This window comes from Canis lupus, chromosome 9, assembly GCF_003254725.2.
Source record: "Canis lupus dingo isolate Sandy chromosome 9, ASM325472v2, whole genome shotgun sequence".
NCBI lineage: Eukaryota > Metazoa > Chordata > Mammalia > Carnivora > Canidae > Canis > Canis lupus.
Window position 1 is genome coordinate 19,366,784 of NC_064251.1, and position 12,559 is coordinate 19,379,342.

Genomic DNA, 12,559 nt, shown 5'->3' on the forward strand with positions numbered 1-12,559 from the left:
ACGCACAGAAGACATTGAATGATTGATCCTGGTTAGTAGAGGCCCTGGCACTTAGGGGGCACTCTCTGAACACTTGTGGGACAAATGCAGGGGCTTCACTGAGGGCAGAGTAGTTATAAAGGATAGATGTTAATAAAGGAAGAAGGCATTCTCTACCAGACCAACAGGCTGAGCAAAGGAAAAGAATCTGAGGCTTACCCATTGCTGCTGTGCTCAGGCAAGTGAGAGGAGCAGACTGGCCAGGACAGAGGCTGGGGGTGGGGGAAGTCTGGGGAGAGCAGGCAGGGCAGAAAGGGGAGCCAGGGTCTGAGCGTGTTTGAGGATCTCTGGATCTGCTGGGCCAGATGGCTGTTTTTGCCAGGCCAGCTCACTCTGCCTGGCACTTGACCTTGGTTCCCCTTCCTGCACAGCCCCTCATTCTTGATAGGCAGAAGCCAACCCAGTGTGGCCCTAGTGGCCAGGCAAGCTAAAGGCTTAAAAGAGGAAGCATCAGAATAAGATTGGTTTTCAACTAATATCTTATTAAGGAAGTTGAGTCATTCCACTTCTGCTATCTGTCCCTTCTGGGCATTCAGAGGAGACAAGTTTTTACTTCCAGTTGAAATAGTCATGAGAGGGATTTGCCCTGGTCTGCCCTGGTCCCTCAGTGGACATTTCTAAGATGACACTATAAAACGGAGATTTTTTTTTTTAAGATTTATGTACGTATGTATGTGTTATGTGTATGTATGTATGTATTTGGCAGAGAGAGAGCACATGCAGGAGGAGCAACAGGCCGAGGGAGAGGGAGAAACAGGCTCCTGGCAGAGCAGGGAGCCCAATATGGGGCTTGATCCCAGCAACCCCCAGGATCATGACCCAAGCTGAAGGCAGATGCCTAACAGACTGAGCCACCCAGGCGCCCCATAAAATGGAGATTTTTATTTCCCTTTTATATACAGAGACTCGAGATTCAGTGTGTTGAATGCCTTAGCGACAGCTGAATACCTTGACTATGTGGTACCAACATGGAGGAGTTCCATTGTCTCAGTGATGGCATATATGAGGCAGGTGAGGGGCAAGAGAATGAACTTTCATTCGACATCTTCTGTGGGCCAGGCAGGCCAACTGGCATTTCATGTCCTCTACCTCATCCAGTCCTCAAAACGAGTCAGAAGCAGCTGAGAGAAGAATCTCAGTGTCCTGCTCAAGGTTGAGCGTGCAGGCTTGGGACAGCCACGTGGGTCCAGCCCCACCTCTGCAGCTTGTAACTGTGTGGCTATTCTGGCAGGCCACTGCCTTCTCCAGGCCTTAGTCTTCACATCTGAAAATGAGATTAATAATGGTGGGTGCTTAGTGAGTATCGACAGTGATCATTCTGAATTAGTCATCTTGCCCTCAAATGATCCTGACAAATCAGTTACATTTGGAGAACTAAAAGGAACCTCAGAATATTTCCTAGGCCACTAGGTTTTCAAGCTCTCTTCCTCAGAAGAGAGGACCTAGGATTCCACAGAAATCCTTGGTAGATGAAGGGAAGCTGAGCATGTGGGGCTCCTGCCCACCTTCTTTAGCAGAGCAGCTGTTTCTCATGTGAGTTACATGTCATTCGCATGCTTCTAGCCCTTTTATATATTGGGCTTTGAGCTATGATTTCATTTGACAAAAATGATCCCATTGCTTTTTTTAAAAAAGTTGCCAAGGCTAGAACCCATATCTTCTGGTTCCTAGTCTGGTGTTTTTATTGCACTTACTAAAAAAGGGAACTGAAATATGAAGGTTATCACTGAAGATCAAAATAAAACGTATTTTTGTACCTTCCAGTTAATCAGTAATTCATTTAGCCTAAATTCCAGTCCTCTCCCAGAATCCTAGGAACAGAAATTCTCCTCTTAGAGATAACATTGCTTTCATAGCCTTAAACAAGAACTGTCTGATTTCCTATAGTGATGGAAATATTCTCTATATGCACTGTCCAATATGGTAACTAGTGTAACTGAAGAATTTATTTTTAAATCGTATTTAATTTTATTTGCTTTAAATGTAAATAGCCACAATGTGGCTAGTAGCTGCCATATTGGACAACACAGCCTTACCTTACAGACCAGGGGTCAAATGGTAGTCTCTTGCCCCTTGGAATCAGAATCACCCAGAGAATTTGTCAAAAGTACAGATTCTGGGCCAATTCCCACCAACTAATTCAGTAGGCCTAGGGCAAGTGCATTTTAGAACTTATCTGGTTATTCTAACTTGCAATTAGGTAGGAAACTGCTACATTATTGAGCTCTTCTTCTTCTTCTTCTTCTTCTTCTTCTTCTTCTTCTTCCTTCTTCTTCTTCTTCTTCTTCTTCTTCTTCTTCTTCTTCTTCTTCTTCTTCTTCTTCTTCTTCTTCGAGTTATTTATTCATGAGAGACACAGAGATAGAGAGACAGAGGCAGAGGCAGTAAAAGAAGCAGGCTCCTCACAGGAAGCCTGATGTGGCCCTCGATCTGGGATCCCAGAATCATACCCTGAGCCAAAAGCAGACACTCAACCACTGAGCCACCCAGGCGTCCCTTATTGAGCTCTTCTTTGGCATGGAAGAATGGTGCAAGAATCGGGCATTTAACCCTGGCCTTGATCTTCTAAAGAGACTACAGCAACCTTCTGGGGAACATCAGACCCTTGGAAAATATTACGGATGCTGTGGACCTCTTCCCTGTAAAAATACAAATTGTATATAGTTTCTGTGGCTCACAGACCATCCTGAAACTGTCCTTGAACCCACATTAAGAATTCCCCAACTTGGGGGCACCTGGGTGGCCCAGTTGGTCTGAGTCTTGATCTTTGCTCAGGGCTTGATCTCAAGGTTATGAATTCAAGCCCCACATTGGGCTCCATGCTGGGCATGGAGCCTACTTAAAAAAAAAAAATTCCCCAACTTGGACAGAAGAGTTTTACTAGCTGGTGAGGGAGCCAAATTTGTCTCAGGGCCTAGAAGCCTTTCCTACAACAGGCATATTATACAGATATGCCCAAGGGTTGCTCTGTCACTTCAGTCACTCCTACCCCCAGACTTCTCCAAGGGGTCATCGAGGCACCATAGCAGACAGACAAGCAGTGTATATGCACCAGGCCCTAAAAGAATAAATTACGTTTAAATAACACACCTTTCCTTTTCCCTTTGATTTCTGTAGCCTTGTAGGTGAGCTAAGTGGGTTTGGTTATTGCCAATGCACATCTTCATCTCTGACAGAGCAGAGGAGCAGGATGCATTTGACGCCTAAGTGGAACTGGGGAGAGCATCCCAACTGAATAATGGATCAGGATTTTGACTTGTCTTCAAAGGCAGAGACACAACTGTCTGTCTTCACTCCCCGCAAGCTACAAGAGAAAGAAGGGGCAACGCTGCAAATCAGTGGTCTGGACAACAAGCCAGGGGCAAAGCCCAGGGTTAGGATAGCTGCCTGGCCAGCAGCCCCAGGCTTAATACAGAATCCTATTTTTTATAGGCCAGAACCTTTATAGAAATGGGGAAGGAGGGAGGGAGCAAACATGTGTGAATGTGTAGGAGAGCTGTTGTCAGGCCAGAGTATCCTGAGAATAGCTTCTTGAACTTAGAGACTATCAGTGAGGGTCTGAGTCATGGTCATATGGCACAGGAGAAGCTGTACAGCTCCCAGGCTGTGATTTTGTGCCCCTGGGAGGTGAGGGTCAGCCTGTTTTCCCGTGCCCTTCACAGGTTCAGCTGCCAGCTGCTGGGTTAGCTTCTCAACAGCCTGCTTGTTCCTCTCTCTGCCTGCCAGGCTGTTGGATGAGTCATCAGGGAACTGCAGAGGGGGACCCTTGGCCCAGCTGCCTCGAACTCAGCTTCTCTGGGACTGGGGAGCCCAGCATGCTTGTGGAGGGGGGGACCAGGGCCCCTGGCCAGTGGCCTGGCTAACTGCCAAAGCAACAGGACAGCTCCTGGGGGTGAGGGGCAGCCCCCCAGCCTCTCTGGAGGACTGGAGCTGAGGATGAGCCACGTCCCACTGACACAGGCCGTGAGAACGCAAGCGCAGCTAGATCTCAAACAGCTGAGTGCCTTTGCAACAACCACTGACAGCTTGGCCTCATTTCTCTCACTCAGATGGGACTTTGTCTTCATCCCCCGTGCTCAGGATCATCCTGTCTCTGAAGGTCATCCTCTGATGCCCCCATTCAGCCAACATCAATCACCTCATCTGTGCCCCACTGTGCTATACACCGAGGGCACCACCCCTGCCCTTCTGACCAGGCAGGGCCATGAGTTTCCCCTTTGTGTTTGCCTGGAGCCCAGGAGATCTGGGGAGGGGGTGGCACAGCCTGGAGCTATGGGCTCTAGGGCCTGGGCCTGCAGTGCCACACAAGGCGAGGTGACCTTCAGCAAGTCTCCGCCTAATTAGCATCAGTTTCTTCAAGTGAAAATGAGATTAAAGTGCTACTGTTCTGAGTTCAAAGCCATCAAGCAAACCCTTGAAGGCAGAGATGGAAGGATCAAGTTAGTAGTGACCAACAAGGCCATCCCACCTTCATCTGCACACACATGCGCACACACACACCAGCTGAGCTTGTTCAGTGCTTCCTGGCTCTTGAAGAGACACAGACTCAGTAGGAAGAGGCTTCAGGGCAGCCCCGGTGACTCCGAGGTTTAGCGCTGCCTTCAGCCCAGGGCGCAATCCTGGAATCCCGGGATCGAGTCCCACGTCGGGCTCCCTGCATGGGGCCTGCTTCTCCCTCTGCCTCTCTCTCTCTGTGTCTCTCATGAATAAATAAATAAAATCTTAAAAAAAAAAAAAAAAAAGAAGAGGCTTCAGCCTGGAGATGGCCAGCTCCTCACCGTCCCATATCGGCTTCTGGCCTCACAGGGCAAAGGGCCAGCAGTGTAAAGGTTTGCCTTCACACGGCCTACCTTCCTGGCTCAAGAGCAAATGGAGGTGTGTTCCAGGATGAGTGCATTTACAGCAGGGAAGACTCCATCTGCTAGCAACAGCTTGAGACCAGCCTGCCAACAGAGAGCACCTATTAAAAACCTGTCTGAAACCTGTCTGAATGCCTTCTCAGGCTTGTTCTAAAGCAAGTCCCAACCCAGGAGGGACCTGCACTTTGGGAGCTCACAAGCCTGGTCTTTAAAAAGGTTCCCACATGGTAGCAATCCCAGAAGGGCGCAAATCTCTTTCATGACAGTCCTGGTCTATGTGCTGTTTGCACAGGCTGGTCTCAGCACTGGGTTCTCTCCCTTGGGGCTTCCAGGGAATACACGGGGCTGCTGGAGATAGAAGCCAGAAAGAGGTGAAGCCCTGTGCTTTGTCTTCAGATTTCTAGAGGTATAGGTTGGCACTGGGAGCTCTAATATAAATTCCACTACTAAGGTTGCCTGAAAGGAAAATGATACCTAGGAGAGGTTTCCAGCAAATGAGTATGGACCTTACAGAAGGAAGCATGTCAGCTCCTTCTGGAAGGCCACAGACAGATGCGTCCTGGGAAGGAAGCCAAGTGCTGGCTCTGCCATTTGCATGCTAATTTTTAGACTTTGTAAAATCTTACATATATATGTGTATAATGTATATATCCACACATAAATCTATATTCACACACGCATACATGTACATGCATCTAACTTCTGCTAGGGAACAAGAACTTGATTCTCCCCATTTGGAAAAGCCATTGTGGCCAGTGTAGACATGTCCTGTAAGAAGGCAAGGTTTGTGCAGAATCAGTGAGGTGACTGGCAGTTTTGAAGTTATGGAATCCACCACCATGTTCTGGGGGAGCAAAAATCCACCATAAAAAAACAGCAGAAAAGGTTTTAGCCATTATTTATAAAAGCAAGACAGAACAAACCCAGATGTTTATGCTGTGGCTATCCTGGAGGAAGTGGGCTAGAATCCTCCTCGCTGGGCAGAGCAGAGGAGTCTGTTTATGGTCATGTGCTAGTAGGACCAAGGGTCGGGGCACATGCCACATGGAACAAGAAAGATCAAATCCTTTGCCACTTGGGGTGTTTGGAAGATAAATATCAGGCATAAAGAGGCAGAGAGCTTCTCCCCTGCTTTTCTCCTCCAACCCAGCCTGTTCTGCATCTGGTCCCTCAGGGTGAGCGTGAGCCTGGGAGATGGCAGTGATGGAAATGGCCTGCCCGGGTGCCCCTGGTTCGGCAGCCGGGCAGCAGAAAGAGCTCGCCAAAGCCAAGGAGAAGACACAGGCAATGGGGAAGAAGCCAAGCCCCGTCAACAAGCTCGAGGCTGTGGAGAAGAGCCCTGTGTTCTGCGGGAAGTGGGACATCCTGAACGACGTGATCACCAAAGGCACAGCCAAGGAAGGCTCCGAGGGAGGACTGGCCGCCATCTCCATCATCGCCCAGGCGGAATGTAAGGGCCCTGGGCTGGGGCCGGTGACAGAGGGCAGGTGGGCGGGCCTGCAGGTGGGTGCAGTCCTTGTGCAAGGGTGGCAGGGCGCAGGGAAGGGAGGTCAGGGTGACCACTATCTGAGATTTTCACAAGATACAACTGGGTAGGGGGGGCGGCAAGCCAAGAAGTCGAAGTGAGCTGTAATGGTCCCGGGGACCAGAATACAGAAGGGAGGAGTGGTGCATGGAGGCTTCTGTCCATCTTGACCAGAGTAGGGGAAGAGAGCTGGGAGGCTTCACAGGTCCTGGGGCTCTTGGCAGGATCATGGAGCAGGCCATTAGCCTTATGCTATGACCTTGGGCAGCCTGAGCATCTCTGGAGAGGCCCCAGACAGGAAAGGCCAGGGCTCCTGGAAAGCCCCTCTGGGGCCTCTCGGCCCTTCACTACCTTCCATGGTTAGGTGGCCCCACCCCAGAGAATGAACACCTGCTTTTCGGCCTGCCAGGACAGTCAAGGGGACATAGGCCGATGTGAGGTGGGGCCTGTCCGGTCCTCTCTGCTTCCACTCATGGTACTTCTAAATGACTTGGCATGGTGGCTGCCACCAGAGCCTGAGAAACTCCAAGTGCACTCCTTGGGTAAGGCCAGAAGTCTTCCTTTCTCCACACTACTCTCAACGAGGTTTCTTGGGGTCCAGCCTGGGGAGACTGACGGCTCATTTTCCCACATACACACAGCCTTCCTCGGCCTTCCACTCCCTTCTGGCTGTTTTTTGTTTGTTTGTTTGTTTGTTTGTTTTTAATTTATGATAGTCACACACAGAGAGAGAGAGAGAGAGAGGCAGAGACACAGGCAGAGGGAGAAGCAGGCTCCATGCACCGGGAGCCCGACGTGGGATTCGATCCTGGGTCTCCAGGATCACGCCCTGGGCCAAAGGCAGGCGCTAAACTGCTGCGCCACCCAGGGATCCCCCGCCTTCTGGCTGGTTTTAAGGAGAGATGAGCGAATACAAATTAAAACAAGAGTGGGTGACGTAATGGTCCCAATACACACATACACACATGTATGTACAGGTATATATACTTGTACATATACAAGTACATGTATACTTGTACATATACGTACAAATATAGCTGCTATTTATTGAGCCCTTACCGTGTGCCACCCCTGTGTTGGGTGTGTTGTATAGAGCTCCCTCAAGCACCATGGTTAGTGAAGTGAGGTGGGCACCCCTCAGACCCCTGTTATCGGTATGCCCTCTGCTCTTGGTCAGTGGGAGGCTGGGGTGAGGGTAAATGAGAGGAGCCCCCGGTGGCAGGAGGAGCAGCAGCCCCAAGAGGGCATCTGGAAGATGCTCCTGTTCTTTCTCTCCTTCTTTCCGTTCCGCCAACCTCTTTTTCTTTACTCACAAGGTGAGAACAGCCAAGAGTTCAGCCCCACCTTTTCAGAACGGATCTTCATCGCAGGGTCCAAGCAGTACAGGTAAGGAGGCCAGGGGTATGGGAGCCAGGGAACCAACAGGGCGTCCTCCCTCCCCCACTGCTCTGCTCCTGGGCTGCTCCCGCTCCCGCTCCCAAGTGACCCCTGGCTCCCTCCTCCAGCACCTGCCTTCCGCGCCTGGAACCCATCCAGGTTTTCCTGGCTGAACTGCTCTGTCAGCCAAAGAAGCTTTTCAAAAGCTTTTCACGGGCATGCGGATGACTGCCTCTGGTCCCCTCAGCTTGACATTTGATGTTTATTCTCCTCAGAGTCCTTGCTGCTCCCTCGTTTCCCATCAGTAGGGAGGGTGCTGGGAACAGGAGTCACTCTCACACTGATGCGTGACCATGACTGCGGTTGCAGGCAGTTGCAGGCGGTTGCAGGCTCCACTGCCTCTGAGGGGCCCCTCTAACAGTGGGAGAAACCTGCTGCTGTCTTTTCTCCTGCGAGACACACAAGGAGGGATGAGGGTTTGGAGAGGAGGGGACCAACAGACAGATTGGCAGCTAGGTGGCCCCAAAGAAAGGAAGCCCAGAGTGAGGCTCAGTGTGTTCCCCGGCTCTCCATCCCCAAAGAAAATTTTTAGACAACTGCAGTTGAACCAGGAGGCAGTTCCTTCCTCTACCAATAGGCAGACTTTTTTTATAATTGGGATTTTGAAAATGCTAGTGAATAAAAAAAAAAAAAAAAAAGGTTTGTGGGGAAGGCTGCTGCCCTTGAACCCAAAAATGCTCAGAGTCTGATCAAATGCTTTCTACTGCCCCAAATGCCATCTGGCCCAGGGTTGGGGGTTTCTGATGGGCCCATTTCTTTCAGCGGCCTGAGAGAGGGCCGTAGGCCTTTAACAGTCCCCACAGGACTGGTATAAATTGGCCTCCTTTGTGAGGAGCAGAAGGTGAGGACACTGGGGGGCAGCTGAGGCTGTGATCTGCTCCACAGCTGTTTGGCAGTGGCATTTTCAGACACTTTTCTGTGGCCAGTGCCTTGCCTTAGCTAGCAAGGGTAAAAGCCAGCTTAGAACCACAATGATAGTCTCTGGGCTGTCCGGGGAGGGAAGGCCCCCCGCGTCCCAGGCAGCAGCCCAGCCACAGTGTCTGTGTTTATGCAGCAACTTATATTCCCAGAAACCAGGTATCTCCAGGAGCCAAGAGTTCAGCCCCACCTTTTCAGAACGGATCTTCATCACAGGGTCCACTCTTGGGGGTGAAGGTGCCCAAACTCAACTGTCCCTTGGTCCAGAGGCAATAGAAATAAGCTTTCGTCAGAGCTGAAAATACCTGCTGTGGAGTGTGGCCCTCCGAGTCACATGTCCCCCACCCTGGGACCTCTTCAGGGCAGCCCACTCTGGAGAGCCCTGAGGGAACCTTGTGTCTACCCATCCCCCAAGAGCAGCGTGCACCCCATCACGGTAGTACTAACTGCTGTCTGTTGGAAGCTTGCCTTGGAATCAAGCGCTGAGGTAGGCTTTTCATTAAAATGAGCCTTTATACCCCAGCTTCGTCTGCATGGCAGGAAATCCTACATCCATTTTATAAATGTGAAAACCAAGATTCCTTGGGGTTTAGGAGCTTTCCCATATTCACACACATACTCATTAGGCTAGGATCTGACCTCAGGGTCTCTACAACTCTGACCACAGTTCCCTGAGCCCTCCCGCCCTCCTGCCTCCTCACACTCAACATGCGTATCTGTCCCTTTTGACAGCCAGTCCGAGAGTCTTGATCAGATCCCCAACAATGTGGCCCATGCAACCGAGGGCAAGATGGCACGTGTGTGTTGGAAGGGGAAGCGCCGCAGCAAAGCCCAGAAGAAACGCAAGAAGAAGAGCTCGAAGTCCCTGGCTCAAGCAGGAGTGGCCTTGGCCAAACCCCTACCCAGAACCCCAGAGCAGGAGAGCTGCACAGTACCTGTGCAGGTAGGAGCCGCAACCACAGCCCAGACCCTAGGCTCATGGAGCCTTCAGGATGGCACTGGTGCCTCAGCCTGGTCCTGTGTCCTGAGGCCTGTGTTCCCCCCACAGGAAGATGAATCTCCACTGGGCCCCTCGTATGTGAGAAACGCCCTCCAGTTCACCAAGCCTCTGAAGGAGCCAGGCCTTGGCCAACTGTGTTTTAAGAAACTCGAGGAGGACCTACGGCCAGCACTGCCTCGATCGGAACTCCATAAACTGATCAGCCCCTTGCAATGCCTAAATCATGTGTGGAAACTTCACCACCCCCAGGATCTCGGCCCCCTGCCCCAGCCCGCCCACCCCTTCCCCTACAGCAGACTGCCCCATCCCTTCCCATTCCACCCTCTCCAGCCCTGGAAACCTCACCCCTTAGAGTCCTTCTTCCTAAACAAACTGACCTGTATAGATAGTCAGCAGCCCCTGTCTGGCCCTCACCTGGGCAAACTGGCCTGTGTAGACAGTCAGAAGCCTGTGCCTGGCCCATGCCTGGAGCCCAGGTGCCCGTCCCGTGGCACACGTGAAAAGTTTTCTGTGGAAGAGTACCTGGTGCACGCTCTGCAAGGCAGTGTGAGCTCGGGCCAGGCCCACAGCCTGGCCAGCCTGGCCAAGACCTGGTCGGCAGGAGGTTCCAACCCCCAGAAGCCCAGCCCTGAAACAGAGGACAGCGAGGGTGTCCTGCTTACTGAGGTAAGCAATCCCCCAAACCACATGTACATGTACCACCCACTCTGGGGCCAAGAGCAGTGGGTGGCAGTCAGGTGGGACCTGCTCTGGGGGAAGAAGCACCACTGGAAACCTGCCAAATTTGGTCTCCCCTTCCCACTTGGTGAGGGGAGTGGGGGGAGGGTCTTCGCTCTTTTATCAACAACGTCAGTCACACACATGATAACACATCAGATACTAGGAAAGTGCATAGCATTGGCGAGGGGAAGTATTCCTCACTTCACCTCCAGGTCACTCTTCAGGCTTTTTAGATATTTCTGTTCTGAGTTCTTCCGGTTGGTTAGCTCATTACTGCTGTTGCTGGTGTGTGTGTGTGTGTGTTTTATGAATGATGCGTATACTGAGGAACAGGAATTGTCCGCATCAACCACGGATGCTTATTCCCTTCCCCTGCTATGAAAGACAAGGATTTTGCCCATCTGCACTAGCCCCTGACCTACCTCTCCCCCCACGGCCCCCACCCTGATTTCTGCTAGAGAGCTTTGTAACTCTAAATAATTTTACCAGGCTTAAGTTTCTGGGGTTTATTCCATGCCTGTTAGACAGATCCCTTGTCCCCTAACCCTCTTCATGGTCCTTCTCTTTCTTTTACCTTATAGCTCCTGAGCTTTATTTTTTCACTCTCAAGGTTGTTGACAATTCCATTTCTGTCCCACAACCACCAGTCTGGGGAGAAAGATATCTCATCACAAGGATCGACTTGACTTGGGCCACCTGCGAAGCTCTCCTTTGCCTTCAGCATATTCCTATAACCCCCTCTGGTCCTGCCCCTGCAGAGCCTTGCCTCATACTCACTGGTGTCTTTAGTTATGAGGGCTTTACCCCAGCAGTCTGGCAAGGACTGCCACCCAGAGAGCCTTCCTCACTGTAACCCTTCGTCCCTCTGCTGCCCTGGCCACTGAAATGGGCCTCTCTCTCCTGCCAACCCCAGAAACTCAAGCCGGTGGATTATGAGTACCGAGAGGAGGTCCACTGGGCCACGCGCCAGCCCTGCCTGGGCAGAGGCTCCTTTGGAGAGGTGCACAGGATGGAGGACAAGCAGACTGGCTTCCAATGTGCTGTCAAAAAGGTATGCCAAAGAGAAAAAGCTATGCCCAGCCTCTGGGGGCTGCAGGGGGAAGCCAGGCAGGTGGACTGTTGTATTCCTGCTGCTTTCTTTCAAGAGCAATCACAGGGCAGCCATGGCTCTGACTTATTCACAGAGCGTGGCTGTTGCTGGGTACCCTGGGGTCAGCTGGAACTGGAAGGGAACAGTCTCAGTCACATGTCCCGGCCTGGGAGCTGTATTTGGTCTGCGTGTATGTCGGGAGTATGCAAGTGTGCACGTGTCCTGGGCCACTCCTGATGCCAGGGCCCTTGGGGGCAAGTCCAGACCTGGAAGACAGTTGGCTCATCGTGAAATTTGTGTTGAGCTGAAACCCCTAAAGCACATGGTGGGGCTGCTCACACCTGGGCCAGAAGGTAATAACCAGAGCAGTGGCCTCTACCTAACAGATGCCTCTTGGATGAGGCTGTGCACTGGGGGTCTTATCTGATTCAGGTTTGGGATCTGCCTCCCATTGGCAGGAATAATAGGTCCTGGGAGGTTGATGGTATGAGGAAATGAGACTTAGCAAGAGATCCAGCCTGGTCTGGCTTCAGAGTTCAGCTGGGAACCACTTTTTAGGAAGGAGGAAGGGGAGGAGACTTGTACCCCTAGGATTCCATGCAAGCAGAGGCGTGAATCTCCTCTCTGGCTCCCTCATCTCACCAATGATAGAACTAGAGACCAGAGAGTGTAGTGTGCCATCCCTAAAGCCACACAGCTAGGCCTAGAACTGAGGCCCCCTTCTGTCAGGCTGTCCTGTCCAGGCCCAGTGGCAGCAGAACACAGACCTTGGTACTGGGCCTGCTCCTTCAGGTGTCTTTTCTCCTACCTCAACTCTCAGCTCACCTTCACTGGAAGCCACTTTGTCTCTGGCCCAAACTCGGCCTCAGTGCTACTACCCAGGACTTCAGGAGGCAGAAATGAGAAAGATTTCCATGGGCCATTTTTTTTGGCCCATGATAAAGGGAAATAAGCTAGTTCAATGGTGGATC

The 12,559-nt window shown here is 51.4% G+C and overlaps 1 protein-coding gene across 2 annotated transcripts in view; it reads left to right on the forward strand.

The window, feature by feature from the left end:
- MAP3K14 (mitogen-activated protein kinase kinase kinase 14) overlaps nucleotides 1–12,559 on the forward strand; it is a 46,972-nt gene that overhangs the window by 18,698 nt on the left and 15,715 nt on the right. The window contains exons 2-7 of one of the 2 annotated variants that reach the window (XM_049113980.1): nucleotides 942–1,050; nucleotides 6,073–6,348; nucleotides 7,740–7,809; nucleotides 9,511–9,721; nucleotides 9,827–10,444; nucleotides 11,412–11,549. In XM_049113980.1, the coding sequence (XP_048969937.1) occupies nucleotides 6,093–6,348; nucleotides 7,740–7,809; nucleotides 9,511–9,721; nucleotides 9,827–10,444; nucleotides 11,412–11,549 (1,293 nt within the window). In that variant the 5' untranslated portion in view covers nucleotides 942–1,050; nucleotides 6,073–6,092. The remainder of the gene's footprint in view (nucleotides 1–941; nucleotides 1,051–6,072; nucleotides 6,349–7,739; nucleotides 7,810–9,510; nucleotides 9,722–9,826; nucleotides 10,445–11,411; nucleotides 11,550–12,559) is intronic. The other variant, XM_025440732.3, reaches the window with a different exon arrangement.